The following is a 22,391-nucleotide window of genomic DNA, read 5'->3' as shown; positions in this document are numbered from 1 at the left end:
GTGACTTGAATCTATTCTGATCACAACAGATCTGGCCAATCACATCTCCAAAAGTATTGGTTTTACCAAACATATTTGGCAGTATGTTTACACACCTATAATATTTTTTATGTAAAATACAAGCCATTTTCTTGAACCCAATTAAACATAAATGACAAAATACTATTTTGTATTTGAAATAAGTATTTTTAATATGTGTTGTGCCATCTGAAGGGCAAAGCTGGGTCCCCAACTCCGGCTAATGTTTTAAACATAGGTCTAGTAGACAGGGAAAAATCCAGAACGATCTAATAAAGGTCACTACCAAACTTTTCTCAATTGATTCTATAGTACTTTTCCGCGTAGAATCCATTTCTGCTTGGGACATTTTTATATCACGCATAGTTAATGAGATAATTTGCATATTTGAATACATTAGGGCAATTCCATATCAGTTGGAACAGGTCCGACACCATGGTCCTCAGTTTTTCCTGATTTTTGGTCCAAATGTTCCTCCATGTCTCATTGGAAGAAAACCAAAATTTTAGCTGGGTATCTTGTTTAGTTTCTGAGATATGGCTCTTCAAATGTGGTTAGACGTGTCCTAAAAAAAGGCTGAAAATTCCTGTATTTAATGAGCACCACTTTTTTTTAAACCCCTCTCCTCTCTTAAGGCTACCATATTATTTTCTAAAAATTTGAACACTGGGGCAGTACCCTGTGTTGTTGTCCAAAATCACAAAGGAATTACAGTCCTTCCCACCATTGGAGACTTATCCATCAAAACAAACCCATATTTTTTTTGAAAGCAATGGAAAAAAACCTGTTTTTGTTCTCTTATGGTCATGAATGCCTAGCACTCACATTTTTAAAACTCTACATATTTATAGTCCATGAGTAAGAGAACATGTTGATAAAAAATTGAGATGTTTTTTTTTCTTATTTCGAGGCTATGAGCCTTCAAAGTTGGCCAAAATGGCGTTTTTTCCTAAAAATGCCACTTTTATTGCCTTTTTCCAAGGACAAGATGAAATGCAAATCCAACATTTCTTTTTTTCTGCAATAGTGTGGCACTTCGTAGACCATGTGAATGTGGTAGATCTGACCTGTCCATTCTAATATCCCCACAGCACATGTCTGAAGTTAGAAAAAATGAAAAATAGTCTTGGCTGAAGGAGGTGTTGGTTTGATTTGTATGAACCTCTTAGAAGGACAATATGGGGTGTAAACCCATTTTTTCTGTTTGAGGGATCAGAATGCCATCTTGTAAATAGGATAAAAAATGTCGTATCCCATTTCTACTCTTTAGTGATCCCTTAAAATATGTCCAAAAGTTGTCAAAAATGAAAAAGGCAACTAAATTGAGGGGCTTAAATGGCCAAGTGGATCAAGTCACACAAGGTTAAAAATGTAATATAAGACAGATGAGAAACTGAGGGAGAACACTGTGAAATGTTTAACCCTGTTACGATGGCCTTTGAACCCACTGTGTCCCTAATATCCTGTGATAACCGGAAGTTGGTTTAAAACAGGAAATAAACTTTAAAAAGGCTAGAGAACGGAAGGTCATAGAAATAAACATTCACTTCTTGCTTGATCCTCATGGGCGAATTATGTCTGATAGAGCAAATCAGATTGAGTCTACGACCTTCCGTTCAATAGTTGTTCGCAAAAAACTATTTCCCATTGAAATGAATGGGGAAAAAAAACAAAAACTGTAAGTGTTGAGGCCAAAATCATGGTTTGAGATATTGTGTAGGAGTATGTTTCAGACCATTTGGAGTTGATCAGTACCCACTTTGTGTGACATAAAAAAAATATTATTAATTTAACTTATGGATGGATATGGATGACCAAAAAGTGTAGGATTTTCACTGGTCCTATAGGGTTATGTTTATCTAAGTGGATCTCAGGTTAACTGTCCAGGGATGCCATTAGAACAAATCAAAATGCATGCTGCATCCAACGGTAACTCCAACAGCAACCAGGAGACAATATGCTTCATGCAGAAGAAATTTGTTTAATGAGAATGAACCTCAGTTAGGGACACAGTGGGTTCAAAGGCCATCATAGCAGGGATTATACATTTAACAGTGTTCTCCCTCAGTATCTCTTCTGTCTTATATTTCATTTTTAGCCTTGTGACTTGATCCACTTGGCCATTTAAGCCCCTCAATTTAGTCGCCTTTTTTTCCCCCATTTATGACAAATTTGGACATATTTTAAGGGATCACTAAAGAGTAAAAATGGGATATAACATTTTTATCCTGTTTACAGGATGGCATTCTGATCCCTCAAAAAGATAAAATGGGTTTACACCCCATATTGTCCTTCTAAGAGGTTCATACAAATCAAACCAACACCTCCTTCAGCTAAGACATTTTTTCATTTTTTCTAGCTTCAGACATGTGCTGTGGGGATATTAAAATGGACAGGTCGGATCTACCACATTCACATGATCTACAAAGTGCCACACTATTGCAGAAAAAAAGAAATGTTGGATTTGCATTTCATCTTGTCCTTGGAAAAAGGCAATAAAAGTGGCATTTTTAGGAAAAACGCCATTTTGGCCAACTTTGAAGGCTCATAGCCTCGAAATAAGAAAAAAAACCATCTCAATTTTTTTTGTCAACATGTTCTCTTACTCATGGACTATATATATGCAGAGTTTTAAAAATGTGAGTGCTAGGCATTCATGACCATAAGAGAACAAAAACAGGCTTTTTTTCATTGCTTTCAAAAAAAAATATGGGTTTGTTTCTATGAATAGTCTCCAATGGTGGGAAGGACTGTAATTCCTTTGTGATTTTGGACAACAACACAGGGTACTGCCCCAGTGTTCAAATTTTTAGAAAATAATATGGTAGCCTTAAGAGAGGAGAGGGGTTTAAAAAAAAGTGGTGCTCATTAAATACAGGAATTTTCAGCCTTTTTTTTAGGACACGTCTAACCACATTTGAAGAGCCATATCTCAGAAACTAAACAAGATACCCAGCTAAAATTTTGGTTTTCTTCTAATGAGACATGGAGGAACATTTGGACCAAAAATCAGGAAAAACTGAGGACCATGGTGTCGGACCTGTTCCAACTGATATGGAATTGACCTAATGTATTCAAATATGCAAATTATCTCATTAACTATGCGTGATATAAAAATGTCCCAAGCAGAAATGGATTCTACGCGGAAAAGTACTATAGAATCAATTGAGAAAAGTTTGGTAGTGACCTTTATTAGATCGTTCTGGATTTTTCCCTGTCTATAGGTCATAGGTCCCAAATAGGTATTTGTGTGGCACAATATATGACTTACTTGTTAAGTCCCCTACCTAGACATAATTTCAGCAGATTCTGAAAACACGTATCTGTAAACAAGCAGGACAGTGCAATGAAAGATTTTTTTTCTTACACAATCTTTAATTAAACAAATATTATTTGCTCACAATTATGTTAAGTGTCTTTTTCCCCTGTAAAGAAGATTGGAACACTCAGCATATCTTGTTTAACACATCAACATTATAGAGTAGGCCTACAGGAGAGCCTTCTGGAAAAGCAGGGCCTAAATCAACGAAACACTGTTCCTGCTCAATAAATAGGCTACTCCCGAAGCCTGCTCTGTTGGTGATGTTTGCTCCCAAAGGTTGCTCTTTTGGTGTTTTTGTTTTTGACGGTGAATACGCTTGGTTGTTGGTGGGTAACTGTGATAATGTGATAATGATGATGATGTGAAAGTGTGGTTGAATGAGAGGTCCAACCCTTAGGCTACACCTCAGAGTCAGGGGATATATCCATTCCATTGATACCTGTTTGTTCACATAGCTGTGTTAGTTACGGGAACTTAATGAGAAACATCATTACTCACCCCACTTCCTTGTAGACAGGACACAATAGGTGTGTGGGTGGATGTAGTAGATGAACTAAGATGTAAGGAAATGTCTAACAATAGTGATAATGAGGATGTTCTGCAATGTTTACTGAAAGTAACACCAACAGCAACACCAACAGAGCAACCTTTGGGAGCAAACATCACCAACAGAGCAGGCTTCAGGAGTAGGCCTATTTATTGAGCAGGATCAGTGTTTCGTTGATTTGGGCCCACAGCTTTTCCAGAAGGCTCTTCTGTGTTCTGTAATGTTGATGTGTTAAACAAGATGTGTAATTGATTGAATGACTTTATTGTTGAACTATATCCTATTTAGTTGTATTTTCATTGGATTGCTTATATTGACACTATTTATTGTTAAGTAGCTATTCTCTTTAGTCAACACTATAGTACTGTATGATCAACTGCTAAATTTGATTACTGTGTTGTTTTGTTTGTACTGTATGTCGCTAATTTGGACAAAAGTATCTGCTAAGCACCACCACCATAACCATAACCATATAGGGGGGAAAGGAAAATACAGTTTGTTACATTTACTAAACCACAAAACATTAAATGAAACAAACTAACATTTTTCTATCAACACAGACATTTATATCGATAGTCTGACATTATACTTTATTTGCCTTGGGTGTACTGTGGAGAGTGGGTAAGGCTGTTTTTAGTGGCAGGCTAGCACATACCGTTGATTCGCGCTAGCCTGGCACCAGCGAATTCTGCAACTAGAAGGACTGGATGAAATCTGGTGAAAATGGATGCATATCACACTGACTAATAAGCAAGTTTGCTTGTGCAAGTTCAGCCTGATCTCACCAAAAGGCAGAGCAAAAGGCACCGACAACAGAAACCAATCCTACTGCTATATGCAAGACCTTAACAGAAATAAATGCAGACATGCATGCCAATGAACCACAATGACATTTAAGATATTGGGTGTGTTTGAATTTTTGGATATTTACTATTACTGTATACTATTTCTATGCTATTTACTATTAGCCTACTGAATGCAGTGGACAACTGGAGAGGAAGAGCAGTTACAACACAGCATGAACACAAGAAGAATATTTCTTCCCAGACATTATTGTATGCAAATTAGTCAATAAAATGATAGGCTACCCAGTGCAAATTAGCGCTCTCAAAATTATGTGCAGAGTGTATATTTACACTAATTAAGTAAAAACATCCATAATTGCTTTGACATGATGCTCTTGTAAAGGTGAACTTGAAAAAGGGTAATACTGTCCTAATTTGCATAATTCAACTGCAATATCCCATCTAAAAACATGCTTTTGTATGATCATTTGTTATATTTCATACAATTTCAATATTATCTGGACTTAAAGCCATTAAGTTATCTACTTACAGCCATATTATGAATACATTTTGCTATTATGCATTTATATTCGCTAATGTATTCAAATATGTAAATCATCTCATTAACTATGCGTGCTATAAAAATGTCTCAAGCAAAAATGGATTCTACGCGAAAAAGTAGGCTACTATAGACTCAATTGAGAAAAGTTTGGTAGTGACCTTAATCAGATCGTTCTGGGTTTTGCCCTGTCTATGATTACATAAAGTTAGCTAATGTCAACTGAAAAAATGTGGCTTTTTCTGTAAAACAATCATCTGGCATAGGATTTCACGTTGTGAATTTGGTTTGTTTAGAACGGAAACGTGACATCACACTTACTCATTCTATTGTGTGCAAATGATGTTTTATTTGTTTAGGCCTAATTAAAGAAAAAAAAATCTTTCATGGCTCTGTCCTGCTTGTTTACAGATACGTGTTTTCAGAATCTGCTGAAATTATGTAATGAAAGTAACATTACTTTCATGGCTCTATTTACACCACTTCTTTAGGTGGGATTATTCGCTCTCATGGATTTGAATATCATTGCTATGCGGACGACACTTTTCCTATCCTTCCCACCTGAGGACCCTAGTGTTTCCCATCGGATCTCTGCATGCCTGAAGGACATTTCAATCTGGATGAAGGATCAGCACCTTCAGCTTAATCTTTCCAAAACTGAGCTCTTGGTGTTTCCAGCAAAAACAGCTATTCCCCAACAGATCAATATCCAGCTTGATTCATCCTCACTGACTCCAACTAGATCGGCACGTAACTTGGGTGTCATAATTGATGACCAACTTACTTTCTCTGAGCATGTTGCCTCAATTGCAAAGTCATGTCGATATACCCTGTACAACATTAGGAAGATCAGACCTTATCTGACACAAGATTCCACTCAGCTTCTTGTACAGGCAATGGTTATCTCCAAGCTGGACTACTGTAATTCTCTGTTAGCTGGCCTACCTGCTTGTGTATTAAGACCACTACAGTTGATTCAGAATGCTGCAGCACGACTGGTCTTCAATCAGCCAAAGAGGACACATGTAACCCCTCTCCTAGTTACTCTCCACTGGCTCCCTATAGTAGCCAGAATTAAATTGAAATCTCTCACTCTGGCCTATAGGACACTGACTGGATCTGCTCCCAGCTACTTCAGTTCTTTAATCACGATGTACATTCCCAACCGCCCATTGCGATCTTCTGAGGAGCGTCTGTTATGTCGACCAACCATACATGCTAGGTCAAATTGTAGATCCTATTCTTCAGTGGTTCCGTGTTGGTGGAATGAGTTGCCCAGTGCTCTCCGTTCCAGCAACAGCTTTGGATCTTTTAAGAGGGGTCTTAAGGCATATTTGTTTAATATGCACTTAGTCCTTTGAGTTTGTGATGTGTTATGGTTTGTATAATAGTATTGTTTTGTTATAATTTGTCCATTGATAGAATTTGACATTTATTTTGCTATTGTCCTTAAATTTAGCCATACCATGCTTTAATTATTATTATATATAACTAACTGAGTGACTTATTTGATTGCTATTCTCATTTCACTGTTTTATTTCTCATTAGGTTAGTGCTTAAAATTATTGTTTTACTGATAATATTACTATTCTCCCTATTTTGTAATTGTTCACTGTTAATTTAATTTGTATTGTTATTTATGTGTATGTCGCTTTGGACAAAGGCGTCTGCTAAATAACCATAACCATAACCATAACCATAACCATACTTGTTCATACAAAACTTGTTTGTTCACATTACACACGTCAACCATTATCACTGCTTGATTGAATTTCCTATTGTTATGCGGTCACACGTCAACTGTAACAAGCTATGAAGTAGCTCCAGTTTTTTTTTGTCATTTCACCTGTAGCCTATATTAGCAGAGTCCTTGGATATGCCCACTAGACAGTTTTTGCAATTAAAAAGTTTAAATTCTAACAGCAAATTAACACAAGTGACAACAATGTAGCTACTGTATAAGTGGAGAGCATTATTTTCTGCTAATTGAATGCAGTGTCGTCCATTATCCCTTACATAAGTTGTTCATTTTGCACGTAAGCCATCTTGAAGCATGTGCTCATAGTGCTGAATGATACTCAGTTACAAGTTATGGAAGCCTTTTAATGATGGTCATGAAAAGCCTGTTGAGCTGAGACTGACACAGGAAAAGCTTAGTCTGCTTCCTCGTCAGATTCAGGTGGTAACTTTTCAGCATATCTGTAGTGAATATGCTAGTTGTAAACACAAACAACATATGGACTTTTCGCCCATGGGAACCATCTACAAAAAGGCAAAGCATGGCAGGATATTACCAAATATAATAATAAATATAGCTGCTATAGCGGGCATGACAGGCACGAGCACAAGTGGCATCTACTTCTGATTCACATCTACTGTAATCTGATTAATCTGATGAATTAGATTATGATATCCAACAGAAGTGAAAAAAAACAAAACACTTTCCTTCTCTTGCCAATTGGTGGCGCTATACCAGGCATGTTAATGAATATCATCATCATGATATCTCAGATCGATCAGTCAAAGCATTGAACATCTTTGGCACATTTCCTGCTTGGGCAGATGGTGACACTATAATAGGCAGGCCCACTGAATGTCTGGATATCATCATAATCATAACATCTATTACTGTAAGCCGAGAAGTTTCAGACCATTCATTCACTGCACCGTGCCTTTATGACACATTTCCTGTTTATGTGGCGAGATATTAAAATCATAACATATTGTAATGTCTAACATCAGCAACATCTTGGCATCAGTTTGCCAAATTTCACATGAATCTGACAAACCAACTAAGAGGAGTATGTTAAAAATTGATCATGTGAATTTGCACAGGCATTCTTTCTGTTGCCAGTTGATGGCACTATGCTAAATATGCTTTATGGGCATGTGAATATCATCACTACCATGGAATTCAATGACCTATGAAATTTAAAACATTTCAAGCGATGCATGTGAATCATGACACATTAATATGTTTATGTGGAAGGGTATTCAAATTCATAGTTTTACCATTTCTTCTAATTGCAACATATCAAAAAAAAGCTTTGCAATTCAGACTCAACAGCATCTGGGCATCATACAGTATATACCAACTTTGACTAGACTTCGTCTAGGAAAAGTGTGTAAAAATGGATCATGTCAAACACACAAAATCTCAATTACTTAACTTCCCGTGAGTGTGGCTAATGCCATATACAAAAGTTGATTCTCTTGGGTAGGTACATACAGTACACGTACCAAATTTGGTGTGTGTAGCTGAAACTATATGCCAGCAACCACATGTCGCAGTGACAGGGGGCACTGTGGAGTTCCTGGACCACGCCCGGAGCCAAGACTTTATCCCTGTGTATTTACTGTGTACCAAATTTCATGAGTTTTCGCCCATAGGAAGCACCTCTTTGAGGCATCCCAATTCATCATATGTTAGTGTACACAAAATCCCAAATACCACTTCCTGTTGGGGGTGTGGCTAATGCATTATACACAGAAAAGTTGATCAACTTGGAGAAATACACACACCTACCAAATTTGATATGTTCATTTAATACTATAACAGCTTACTCCCATCATAATACTCATAATATTATTGTTCAAAAAGAGAATGCAGATGTGAGTGGAGTGTAGGCACCCTGGAAAAAAATAGTTGGTACCACAAAAATGTGTAGTATAATGAATAATTGGTAATTAACCAATAATGGACTAGGGTAATCACAATCAACATGAAAACAGCCGTGTCCATTGAAGTTTGTGTTGCAGTGAAGGTTATTGCTGAAGAGTCAGCTCTTGTGTTAAGCCCTCCTTGTGTGAAGATGAGCAAGTTTTCCTGTGCAAGATTACAGAGAAAAGGGCTCGGACAAAGGCAGTCCTATCCAGTTGCTCGGATGTCACAGACCCAAAGTTTTTTTTATGATCTAATGCGCAATTAGAAAAAAAAAGGTTGTTGGAAAAATGTCTGTTTTGGGTCAGTGACAGAAATCTCAAGAGTCTTGATATTCAGGAAACAAATTTTCCTGACAGTCATATCTGTCTATGACTTTGAAATGCGTTATAGCACACTGTCACCAGGGTGGCAGGATCGAACTCTTCCGTCTTCAGAACATTCATAATCTCCTTAAGCCAATGCTGCCCTCTGTCTGTAGCAGTGGGCACATGCAGCACAGAGCTCAGTTTCCTCATTGATGCTTGGCTCCTATTGGGTAGAAACTGATGGGCAAATGGAAGTACCTTGTGAAACCCAAAACCATTCACTAAGTTATCATGGGTGTTTCTGTCTGTTCTGATGTGAAAGGAGAACTCTTTGGTCGATTACAACATAGGATATAGGGTCCTGTTGTTCAAGGTTGCTTCCTATCAAATCCAAACGCTGGATTACTGTTCTTCCCAAGTACTGAGTTAAACACACATAGTTCATAGAGTTCACATCAGTCATAGTCCTGTCTCGTAATGCCGTTTTGAATTGGAGGCACAAACACAGTCTAAATGCTGTCCCCAGCTGTTTTAGCCACTTGCAGGATAAGTCAAGTCTTACAATTTTCTTTCTTACAGAACGTACTCAATGACCTCGAACATCAAGGTAAAGAAAATTGAAATCAGGGAAGGCATCTACAAGTTCCACATTGAATTTTTGAGACTATTTTGACAGTGAGACCAGACATGGTCTTTTGCTATGAAAAGTGTGAGTGAATTTTCTACTTTGAAGAAGCAATGGAGTAAGCCTCTGAAAGGAAGAAGTTAAAGTATGTAGGCCTGGTAGCAGAAACAAGGGAACAAGACTGGCAAGCACACACAAGACCAGTGGAGAGTTGTAGGGAACTCAGGCTGTAATAATAATATAATTTTTTATTCATATATTTTTGAAAGAGGTACAGTTACATATTCAAAAAAAATACTGATAAAATATGCCTATGATTTCAAATGCAGAAAACATTTTCTGGACCTACAACATTGAATTTGTGAAGTTATGTTGATTTTCGTTTGCCCATTAATTTATCATCATCGATGAAAACAGCCATTTGCCTGATTGTCCTCAATTACAACATCTCCAACGGTAGTGAAATCAAGGGCTCGCCAGTTGATGACATTACCAGGGTTGACTTTTTTGTGGTTAGCAAACTGCTGGATCTCACAAGCAGAAAGGACATAGTCCCACATATGGACATCAGTGATCATCCCTACAAATGACTGGGATGCATCAAACCCTCCATTCACTGAGTCCTGCTCTTGTCCCAGCACTATGTTTGGATTTCCACTCAACCTCCCTTTGAATCCGACCTTCCTGATACTTGAATTCCCGTTGATCCAGACTTGAGCCAATCCAGAGTTGGAATCCCAGGTGCTGCAGATGGAGTACCAGGTGTTTGGCTCGTCTGGTAGGCCATGAAATGCAGAGACTTTGCCACATGTCCACGCATCAAAATGTTTGTTTGCTGTTTTGTAAATTAAGAAGTCATTGTCACTGGAAGTGGATGCCATTGAAAAAAGAGAGTAGGTTCGAGTAAGCTCGGTAAAGAACCTGTAAAAGAAAAACAATGCCATTGCTTCGTGTTGGTATGGATGGATTTTGTAGTGTACTGTTGGATCCTATCTATCATGAGGGACAGCTTGATTAGAGACCTTATGGTATAGAGCATGAAATAAAGAGAAAAATAGACTTCATGCCCTGTCGATTGTGCATATAGAGCAATAAGACTAACCTAAGGCAGACTGTCACAGAGGCAAAGTTATTTCTTGAGGGCAGGAGTCTGACACGAGCAACGTTGGATGCCACAGGAAACGTGAACATTTTACCAGTCATATCTGTTTGGATAACAGTGAGAAGGACATAGTCATCTGATCAGGTGTTTTATTATAAGAATACATTTATAGCAAAACATATTAAGGTATAGTATATGTCAGGGTTGAAATGAATAATAGTCAAATAGACAAAAATACTCCACCTTACCTCGAGGAACAGCACAACAGGCTGTGAAAAGAATGCTTGCAATAAAAAGCGTCTGCATCCTTCAAAATAGATCTGAAAATAAATAAATAAGATGTCCTTAAATCAAATGTCCGGTATTTTGTATGCAATTAGTATCTACTTGTGAGTTCTACATTTTACCTCATGCAGAAACAAATAGCTTCCACTTTTAAATATATTTCAAATTCAAACTATTGTCTTTGTAGTATGAAAAAATAGATCACACTTACCCTCTCTATGGCCTAGTTAAGACGGGTTGACACTGACTCACTTCTGTCTGGGTAACTTCTGCTCAACTCCAGGGCCAGCACTGCTTTATAAACCCACCATCAAGGTCAGAGCACGAGTCTGAGTTGTTGACTGTAATGGACTTGTGTCTTTGACCGTTGTCAAAACTGATTAATGCACTCAAGATACGGTGAATTTATTACACTTTCACATAATATAACTGATTAAAAACAAGCAGATGACTTGCCTGGGTTATGCTGAGAGTGAACGTGATTGAGTGTGAACAATAATTCCCCTCTTCCTTAGTCTAAGAATATCCATACTAACCTTTGGCAAATTTGGGGTTTACTTTACAGGTCTGTCTGCATGGTTAAGAGGCTATTGAAGCCAATGTCCCTAAAACACGGGCACGCAAATACATGGGACGTGTACTTCTTTGGAATACAACAGCATCTTTGGAGTAAACAACTGCATTTAAAACCTTTGTTTACAAGATTGTTACACTTCTGAAATGATTTGGTTCAAGTGCAATGTTTACTTTCACTGCTATATGCCCCTGCTGGCAGGTCAACATTGTTTGTGTATGCTGAGGCAAACAGGGTGATCGTTACAGTAATTTAACTTATCACTGTCTAGCTTATCACTTGCTATTAACATAGGTTTGCCTTTACAGGAAGTCCTGGTGTTGATCAATACTTCAAAAGGCTCCGCTTGGCATTTTCCTTTTCACATACTGTAGAATAATCTGAGGTTGGGGAAACTGAATGATATATGTACCAGGAGTTTGTGGAGGTATGTATTTTAAGTTATTGCCCTCAGGCAGAATGAAAATCAATATTTTACAGGTACATAAAAGCTCCATAAATCTCCCCAAACATGCTCAAGGTATGCACATACTGTACACACACAAGCACCCACACACATCCATGAGTTTGCTGCACATACACCCATGTATCCATACTGATGCACTCTAATGCACACACACACAACAACATCCACGTTCCCTCTGAAACCTACACCTGACTTATTGAAAGTTTAGTAAGCAAATTTTCTCAAAAGAGAGACACAGAGATTAATGCTCAATCCCAATTATTTTAGCCCTTACCCTTATCCCTTCCCCTTAGTGTTGCACGTTCATGTGAGATCAAAGGCCTACACTGTAGCAAATACAGGGAGCAATCAGGCCTCAAACTTGGGGCTGTGAGGTAGCAAGTCTGCAGCTTGACCGCAACAACAAAAAGCCATGGGAGTTGCTATGGTATCAGGGTACACTGTACTCAACAATAGTGATGGCATTCTGTACAACATCATGAAGCACACTCGCACTTCACACAAACAGGTGCCCCTCGTACATCCATCCCAGCCTTTCAATGGGGGCCCTCATACAGGGGTCAACGTCAACCTGACATAGGGGACCCTCACACAGCTCAAATATGAGCACACTGTACTTTAAATTTTGGCTAATTTACTTACAAATATAATGCAATTGCTTCCCTAATATATTTGGTATGGCCACATGTGAGTCCATTATGGTAATGTTGCCATAGTTTATTTTGTAATTTCCACTAAAATATTATGAAAAATTGTTTGTGATACATCTTTACTTATCAATAAAGCTTGCACATATTTTTCTTGATGATTTACTGGAAGAAAATGACTGAGAAATGCAATTGCCGCAATGGGAAAATATGACATCACAAGATATAGCAAGAAACAACACTTTATAATATTTTTTCCCTCAAGGATATCATAATACATACTACAGAGGGTTAAAAATCCAAATATTACAAATCTCGGTTGGCAGGTGCCTACTGTACCTAACTTCAATGAGCACAATGCCACTGAACCTTATCATTCCAACCTAATTCTGAAGACAGGTTGCACGTGTACAAGAAGGAAGTTCCAGGAATTTACTCATGTAGCCAAACACATTGACCATTGTAAAAAAATATATTAGAGCACTTAACCTAACAGGTTCAAGCCAAATTTGTCCAAGTTTATCAGACTCACATAATTTACCAGTTAATAATTTTCCTCTTCCTGGTTGGCAGGTGAAGATTGTGTTGTGTGTTGAGGTAGGGTGAGGTTTCTTGGAGTTGTATCTTATCACCTTCAAACTGGGCTGCCGTCTTAGTGTGACTGCTAAGCATTAAGTTTCTATTTTGTCACTATTTTATGTGGATATGGTCTTCTTTCATTAGTTACAATCAGTGGCAATAAACTGACATTTCTATCAGTCGGTATAAGTCAATTGTGGCGATAAAACCCTTTAAACAGACAAGGTTAGAAGCGGTAGCAGCAAGGAGCCTTAGCTGCTACATTTTTTTTAAGTTTGCATGTGTTGTTGCTTCTGTTTACACAGTGAGTTTCTGTTTAGTCTTCCCCTCTCGTGACTGATTGGCCTGACATCTTTCTTGCCTGAGGGAAACAGTTATGAACTAGAAAAGCACTCAGAGAGCACAGACCTCCGCCTCTTCCCTGAAATTTTCATCGAAATCCATCCATTACTTTTTGAGTTGTCTTGCTAACAAACAGACAGACAGACAGACAAACAAACAAACAGACAAACAAACGCCGGTCCCCGATGGCGGAGGTAACTAAAGCACTCAGAGAGCACAGACCTCCGCCTGTATTGTTCTTCATACATTTGAACCTAAACTATTCAGATCACCACCATGTGGCCATACCATGCCATTACACCACTAAGCGTAAAACATAAACGCCTCCAGAATCCCGACGGTGATACGGATCACTCCCAAAATGATACGGATCACTCCCAAAATGTAATCGTTTCCTCCTTGGGTCATTTCTGACTGACAGTTTCCCTGAAATTGTCATCAAAATCCATTCATCACTTTTTGAGTTATCTCGCTAGCAAACAGACAGACAGACAAACAAACAAACAAACAAACAGACAAACAAACAAACGGTCCCAGATGAATACATAACCTCCTTGGCGGAGGCAGAGCCCATTTATGGAGAGCCGGTCCACTTGCTATTAAAGGAATAGTTCGGAATTTTGAACATAGGACCTCATTTCCAACTTTACCGAGGTGATATAGGTCGGTGGAGACTGTTTTTATCGCGTTTAACCCCTTCCTTCAGTTGCAGCGTTCCCCTTTGCTAACGCTGGTTCTGAGCTAACACATTTCAACGGTAACATCCAAAACTTACCAAGACCGTCTTACTCACTCGACAGCACACCCGAGACAAGTCAATTAAAACGTCAGACTATCGATATACATGTCCGTGTTGATAGAATAATTTTAGAAATAAAACTAACCTTGCAACTCAATGATTTATTACATTTTGAGGGACTAGTTTCTCAATATCAATCCGCCACTGCCATACAGGGAACAAAGTAGGCTATTGCAATGCGATGCAAGGTTAGTTTTATTTCTAACATTGTTCTATCAACACAGGCATGTACATCGATAGTCTGACGTTATAATTTGTTTGTTTCGGGTGTTCTGTGCAGTGTTTTCAGTGGCAGGCTGGATGTTACCGTTGACTTGCGTTATCTCGGCACCAGGTTAGCAGGAGATGAACGCTGCAACTCAAGGAAGGGCAGAAATTCACTGAAAATGGTCTTCACCGACCTATATCACCCCGACTAAGTTGGAAATGAGGTCCTATGTCCAAAATTCCGAACTATTGCTTTAACTCCATTGTGCATTGTACCTGCACGAGCAAGTGATCTAACAATGGGGGTCTATGGGGCTAGACGGCTAAATTGGTCTGTTTCACCTGATTGTCATTAAAAATCGAAGATTGGATTTTAGTTTCTGCAAGCTCAATATGGGTTATAGGTCGAAAGTTGAATGAACAATTACTTATGGCCCTTTGGTTTCTCACAGGCTTGGTCGTTGTTGCCCATAACACACTAGCACCCTGCTAATGAATGACGTCATTGACACATTTGAAAGGCTTTTTAGAGCAATTAAGGGACTTGAAAAATCTAATACTCAGCCGTGTGTATTTTCCTTGACCCCCCTTCCACATGCAATATTCCGATTTCTACACAAAAAAATTATATCCAGAGAAAAGTGGATTTTAGGAGAAACTCCATTCACCTCCATTCATTCTCCACTTGCTCGCGATCGCCCTCTAGTTGCAGTACCATGCGGAAGTATTCAGCGAGTGGTCGTTCTCCCCTTATTAGACATTCTCTGGTGGAGGTAACTATGGTCTTCCAGACCCTGAAAGAAGATACAGGTGGGCGGGGCCAGGCTAGATGCTACCACCATCATGCTTCAAATTAGAGATTTGGTGGTGTGAATGTAACAGAGTTAAACATGTGTTACATGAAGTGTTTTGTGTCTGCCAAAAATAGCATCTAGTCTGTTGGGAAAAAGCTCAGTTTTGGTTTCATCAGACCAACAAACCTTCCATTTGACCTTGGAGTCTGCCACAATTTTTTTGTGAACGTTAGTTGAGATTTAATAAAAAGCTTTGCAACATAGAGTTTTGACTGGTGAAGAAGTTGTTGTGTGCATATCCTCCCATCTCAGCTTTTAACTTCTTCAGCTATCATGGGTGGCTTGGTGGCCTCCCTTACCATTATACTCCTTGAACGATCTTGATGGTGAAGGCCTGCACTGCAGATTTGCACATTACCGTTGCATTTAATGATGGATTTGTTAAGACTTTGTTGGGTATGACTATGTACATATTCTAAGCATGTGTTGTCATGAGGTGCACATATAATTAGTCCTCCCTTTATTTTAGCCTACAGATTTTCTGTTTTATTTAGTTACATTTTTGAAAGAGGTACAGTTACACTACAGTACAGTACAGGTACAGTAGATAGATAGATAGATATAGATAGATACTTTATTGATCCCCAAGGGGAAATTCAAACCCAAGGGGAAATTCAAAAGGTACAGTTATGTAAAAAACTGCAATACATAAAATGTGCGAATTAAATGGAGAAAACATTTTCTGGAACAATATTCAATATTGAGTTTGTGCAATAATGCCATTTATCTATCATCACTAATGAAAACAGCCATTAGTCTGACTGTCCTCAATGACAACATCCCCAACGATGGTGAAATCAAGGGCTCTCCAGTTGATGACATCACCAGGGGTGAAGTTCAGGTCGTTAGCAAACTGCCGGATCTCACAAGCAGAAAGGACATAGTCCCACATATGGACATCAGTGATCATCCCTACAAATGACTGCTTGGCATCAAACCCTCCATCCACTGAGTCCTGCTCTTGTCCCAGCACTATGTTTAGCTCTCCATCCAGATTCCCCTTGAATCCAATCTTCCTGGTACTTGGATTCCCGTTGATCCAGACCTGAGCCAATCCAGAGTTGGAATCCCAGGTGGTGCAGATGGAGTACCAGGTGTTTGGCTCGTCTGGTAGGCCATTAAATTGAGAGGTTTGGCCTCGTGTGTACACATTAAAATGACCTTTGTTTGCTGTTTTGAAGATTAAGAAGTCATTGCAGTGTTTCCCACAGATTAGAAGGCAATGTGTGGTGGTCGCCCCATGTCTGACGGGGGGGGGGGGGGGGGGGGGGGGGGGGGGGGGGGGGTTCATTGCATCGCCTTTTTATCGCTCTCCTTATAATGTTTTTTTTTTTTTTTTTTTACCAAGATGTGAAGCTTGTCTTTATTTGAAACACACACACATATACACATATAATTATTTACATTATATAGGCCTATGACATATTAACAGCAAACTTTATGCAGATTATAGCCTACTATTCATATTACAACTCCACTTCTTAAATTCAGCTGTCTGGTTGAAGCCTGAAAATATTGTAAACATAGCAGGCTAAGCTTACAGTATCATACTCTACTGGTTGGACTGTTCATTTCCCCCACATGTGTTTAAGTTTCAAGGTAAGCTAATACTTTTTCTCCTTGGGACAGGCCCTTTTAAGTCTTGGAGTTGAAAAACATTGGTGGTCAGTCAACTCGAATGCAAGAGTTTTAATCAAATGTCTGTAGCATAGCCTACTAATGATGCTAACCGAATATAACAGTAATTTAGCTAGTCGTCTTCTATGCGTCAATGTATGGAAGCCCGTTTCCGCCACTTGGTGGAAAAAAACTGGCAGATACTAAGTCATAATTATGAGATGCAAAGTCATAATTATGAGATAGAAAGTCATAATTATGAGATACAAAGTCATAATTATGAGATAAAAAGTCGAAATTATGAGATAAAAAGTCATAATTATGAGATAGGAAAGTCGAAATTATGAGATAAAAAGTCATAATTATGAGATAAAAAGTCAAAATTATGAGATAAAAAGTCATAATTATGAGATGAAAAGTCGAAATTATGAGATAGAAAGTCATAATTATGAGATAAAAAGTCATAATTATGAGATAAAAAGTCGAAATTATGAGATAGAAAGTCATAATTATGAGATAAAAAGTCATAATTATGAGATAAAAAGTCATAATTATGAGATAAAAAGTCGAAATTATGAGATACTTTCTCATAATTATAAGATGGTAAGTCATAATTATGAGATTATAATAAAGTCGTAATTAAGATTATAAAGTCAAAATTTTGACTTTATTGGTTGGTAGCCTGCCTTGACCTCGCATCACTTCCTTCCCGTTCAAAACTGTTGCCGGCAGTGTTGTGCACGTTCACACTCTTCAGTAGCCGGACTACCTAAATCTAACAAGTTAGGATTATTAAAACAATATTTGAGATGGGAAAGTGAAAGTGGTGCTAAATTTCCATAAACTTTATTCAGTGAACGGGTAAAGCCGTCCGTTTGTAAGCAAAATCAAGAAATACGATCTTTTAGTTCTGTTTACCGTTACCTAGCAACCCCAACAACAAGTGAGTGAATAATTAGTATTCTCCACTTGCAACTCAATGTGGCGTAGTGCAGCGGGTTAATGACCGATTAACTATGCCTGAGATGTGTGGTTCGATTCCCATTTGAACTGCTGTCACTTTGCATGTCAAAGTACGATCGATTACTTCTTTTTTCTTAGATGACGTTACCTCGCGGCAAATAAGAGTTTGTGCTTTTTGAACCTGTCAAATATATATATTTATTATAGGTTCAAAAAGCACAAACTCTTATTTGCCGGGAGGTAACGTCATCTAAGAAAAAAGAAGTAATCGATCGTACTTTGACATGCATAATAACGGCAGCTCAACTGGGATTCGAACTACACATCTCAGGCATGGTAAACCGGTTATTAACCCGCTGCACTACACCACATTGTGATGCAAGTGGAGAATACTAATTATTCACTCACTTGTTGTTGGGGTTGCTAGGTAACGGTAAACAGCACTAAAAGATCGTATTTCTTGATTTTGCTTACAAACGGACGGCTTTACCCGTTCACTGAATAAAGTTTATGGAAATTTAGCACCACTTTCCCATCTCAAATATTGTTTTAATAATCCTAACTTGTTAGATTTAGGTAGGCCGGCTACTGAAGAGTGTGAACGTGCGCAACACTGCCGGCAACAGTTTTGAACGGGAAGGAAGTGATGCGAGGTCAAGGCAGGCTACCAACCAATAAAGTCAAAATTTTGACTTTATAATCTTAATTACGACTTTATTATAATCTCATAATTATGACTTACCATCTCATAATTATGAGAAAGTATCTCATAATTTCGACTTTTTATCTCATAATTATGACTTTTTATCTCATAATTATGACTTTCTATCTCAAAATTATGACTTTTTATCTCATAATTATGACTTTTTATCTCATAATTTCGACTTTCCTATCTCATAATTATGACTTTTTATCTCATAATTATGACTTTCTATCTCATAATTATGACTTTTTATCTCATAATTATGACTTTTTATCTCATAATTTCGACTTTCCTATCTCATAATTATGACTTTTTATCTCATAATTATGACTTTCTATCTCATAATTATGACTTTTTATCTCATAATTATGACTTTTTATCTCATAATTTCGACTTTCCTATCTCATAATTATGACTTTTTATCTCATAATTATGACTTTCTATCTCATAATTTCGACTTTTTATCTCATAATTATGACTTTTTATCTCATAATTATGACTTTCTATCTCATAAATATGACTTTTTATCTCATAATTATGACTTTCTATCTCATAATTACGACTTTGCATCTCATAATTATGACTTAGTATCTGCCAGTTTTTTTCCACCAAGTGGCGGAAACGGGCTTCCATATCAATGCGTCCACGATTGTGAATGTTTTATTTGGATTAAATGTGCATGTGGAGGGCGGCTGTCCATTGAGCGCGCACGAGAGCGGGCCAAGGAGAATGAGTTTACTTCTACTGTTTGATAATTAAGTTGCACGCATAGACTACAAAAGTTGCGGGAGAACTTTATGCTTCTACCCGAGCAGCGTCAGGTGCATCAGTGCGACCACCGACCACGCTTCCAGGGATGATCTCGTTGGTTTTCATGGAGACAGACAGCCGCGGTGTGCACGGAGGGTATAGGGGCTGTGCGTGTTTGTGTGTATGAGAGACAGACGCGCGAGTGACAGAGAGGGAGCGCAGGGAGAGGAAATCAAGCTTTACGAATGCTGCGTGTTTTTCAATAGCGTTTCAAAATAAGAATAAATAAATAAATAAATAAAAGAATAACGAGACGCAATATGTGGCGGCCGGTGCTGAATCTGTGGCGCACCGCCACAAATTTGTCTATGTGTGGGAAACACTGCATTGCTATTGGCAGTGGATGCCGTTGAAAAAAGAGCGTAACTACGAGTAAGGTCGGTAAGGAACCTGTAAAAGAAGAATAGTGCTGTTGTTTCATGTAGGTATGGATGGATTCTGTGGTGTACTATTGGATCTACTGTAACATGTCATGATGGGCAGCTTGATACATTGCATTTTACATTACAGTACATTTGGCTGACACTTTTCAACCCAAAGCGACTCCCAAGAGAAACAATTAAAGAGATAAAAAATGGAAAAAAGTTTGCACACTTGAAATCCTTCTTTTTAGTTTTATTTACTCTTAAGCACAGAACGACGTTTCGACCTTGTGGTCTTCTTGAATCTGAAGAAGACCACACGGTCGAAACATCCTTCTGTGCTTAAGAGTAAATAAAACTAAAAAGAAGGATTTCAAGTGTGCAAACTTTTTTCCATTTTTTATGACTTTTCCTTGTTCTGCACCTTGACCTGGGATGTGCACATACTTTTTCATTATAACAAACAATTAAAGAGACCCTATGCAACTTTTTCATAGTCATAAAATCGCTTAGAAATCGTTGTTTTGCTTGACTGACCAGTTTTTATCGAAAACAGTAATATTTCCTCCCGCCCCCAGTGTCCCTATCCGCTATTGCAACCTTGCAGTTTGTTCAGGAGACGATCGCTCCCTGTTTACATCTGGAAGGCTGAGACGCGTAAGGAACAAGATCAACCACACTTGCAATTTATAGATTTATATATAGCCTATATATGTATAAATATACACGCTAAAGCTGTCGGGGAAGCTCTGCAGAGAAATATGCAAGCATAAAACGAGCGGAAATGAAAAACGAAACCGAAACTTAAGATGAAATCGCCAATCCTGCATAGTTTCTCTTTAAGGTAGAGTGTGATAAGGACAAGTGCAGCAGTGGATGCTACTTCCATATAATACAGTCAAGTGTCAGTTCAAGTCAGGTGGTAAGTGCTAATTAGCAAGTTTAGTTGTAGTGCTATGAGAGGAGATACTCTCTGAGAAGCTGTGTCTTGAGGAGTTTTTTGAAAATAGAACAATGCCATTGTTTCATGTAGGTATGGATAGATTTTGTAGTGTACTGTTGGATCCAATCTATCACGAGGGGCAGCCTAATGCTTCAGTTGATGTTATTCATGCAAGTCACGAATGACATGAACTCATGTCAATTCCGGATGATTCATGAGATATTAGGTTACATGGTATGGAGCAAATGAAATGAAGAGAGACAATAAGACTGCATATCCTGTCAATCATGCATCACCAAGACCAACCTGAGGCAGACTGTCACAGAGGTGAAGTTATTTCCTGATGGCAGGAGTCTGGCACGAGCGACATTGGACTCCACAGGAAACGTAAACATTTTACCTGACAAATCTGTTTGGATAACAGTGAATAGGAAAATAGTTATCTGATCAGGTGTTTTAATGTACAGCCAGAAATATGAAGTCACAGTGTATCAGGTTTGATATCATTAAATATCATGAATTCATGCATGAATTAATTCATGATTCATGCATTGCTTCATTCCTTTAAATCTCATGAATCTTCAGGAATTGACATGAGTTCATAGCCTCATTCGTGATCTCATGCATGAACAACACATCAACTAAAGCATTATGGGTGGTACATCATTATGATTTATTATGCACGATCATAATGCATGCATGATCATGATAGTTCATGGTTGAATTCATGATGTTTCATGTACCTTACCGTAAAGTGTTCTTTCTCTGTTATACTCTACCTTACCTTGAGGAGCAGCACAGCAGGCTGTGAAAAGGACGCTTGCAATCAAAAGCAACTGCATCCTTAAAAAGAAGTCTGGAAATAAATGGTAAATTCAACGAAAATGTCTAAAAAGTCAAAGGTACAGTTGGTTACTTGTTACAGTATATGCAATTAATATAAATGTATAACTTGTACATTTACTGTAACTTACACAATGGCTTCCATTTGTAAATATCTTTGAAACTATGTGCTTATTATGAAAAAAATAGTTCACACTTACCCTCTCTGATCTAATGAAGACGGGTTGACACTGCGACTCACTTCTGTCTGGGAAGCTTCTGCTCAACTCCAGGGCCAGCACTGCCTTATAAACCCACCATCAAGAGGAGTGGTTAGAGGACAGGTCTGGGCTGTTTTACTCAAGAACAATGGATTTGGAAATATTGTGCAATTAAGGATAAAAATAAATCCAGCCTTTGCAGGAAGAAAGTCCTGGTGTTGATCAATACTTCAAAAGGCTCTGTTTGACTTTTTCCTTTTCACAGAGAAT

General features: G+C 38.2%; 3 protein-coding genes across 3 annotated transcripts in view; all 3 read right to left on the bottom strand.

The window, feature by feature from the left end:
• Nucleotides 1-22,175, bottom strand: part of LOC134064263 (C-reactive protein-like) — a 28,006-nt gene extending 5,831 nt beyond the window's left edge. The window contains exon 1 of the mRNA XM_062520126.1: nucleotides 22,122-22,175. The gene's annotated coding sequence lies outside the window, so the exon portion shown is untranslated. The remainder of the gene's footprint in view (nucleotides 1-22,121) is intronic.
• LOC134064454 (C-reactive protein-like) lies at nucleotides 10,227-11,028 on the bottom strand. The gene is made up of 2 exons (XM_062520378.1): nucleotides 10,928-11,028; nucleotides 10,227-10,746 (listed from the first exon to the last, which is right to left on the bottom strand). The coding sequence occupies exons 1-2, from the start codon at nucleotides 11,026-11,028 to the stop codon at nucleotides 10,227-10,229; spliced, it is 621 nt and encodes a 206-aa protein (XP_062376362.1).
• On the bottom strand, nucleotides 16,387-21,930 carry LOC134064453 (mucosal pentraxin-like). Its single transcript, XM_062520377.1, has 4 exons — nucleotides 21,863-21,930; nucleotides 21,385-21,487; nucleotides 20,397-20,440; nucleotides 16,387-16,850 (listed from the first exon to the last, which is right to left on the bottom strand). Exons 1-4 carry the CDS (start codon nucleotides 21,918-21,920, stop codon nucleotides 16,417-16,419), a joined length of 639 nt encoding a protein of 212 aa, XP_062376361.1. The 5' UTR covers nucleotides 21,921-21,930; the 3' UTR covers nucleotides 16,387-16,416.
• Nucleotides 22,176-22,391: the final 216 nt, after the last annotated feature.

Source organism: Sardina pilchardus, chromosome 18 (genome assembly GCF_963854185.1).
Source record: "Sardina pilchardus chromosome 18, fSarPil1.1, whole genome shotgun sequence".
Classification (NCBI taxonomy): Eukaryota; Metazoa; Chordata; class Actinopteri; order Clupeiformes; family Clupeidae; genus Sardina; species Sardina pilchardus.
Note: the sequence above shows the minus strand (reverse complement) of the source record. Positions and strands in the feature narration are given on the sequence as shown.

Bases quoted from the DNA above. Each gene is read 5' to 3' on its own strand.
- LOC134064454 (XM_062520378.1), bottom strand. From the start codon at position 11,028: ATGACTGGTAAAATGTTCACGTTTCCTGTGGCATCCAACGTTGCTCGT. The intron at 10,747-10,927 runs GTTAGTCTTATT...TTTCTTTTACAG, and splicing joins TCTGTGACAGTCTGCCTTAG to GTTCTTTACCGAGCTTACTC.
- LOC134064453 (XM_062520377.1), bottom strand. From the start codon at position 21,920: ATGCAGTTGCTTTTGATTGCAAGCGTCCTTTTCACAGCCTGCTGTGCT. The intron at 20,441-21,384 runs GTTGGTCTTGGT...GGTCTTCTTCAG, and splicing joins TCTGTGACAGTCTGCCTCAG to ATTCAAGAAGACCACAAGGT. The intron at 16,851-20,396 runs GTAAATAAAACT...TCTTCAAAACAG, and splicing joins ACGTCGTTCTGTGCTTAAGA to CAAACAAAGGTCATTTTAAT.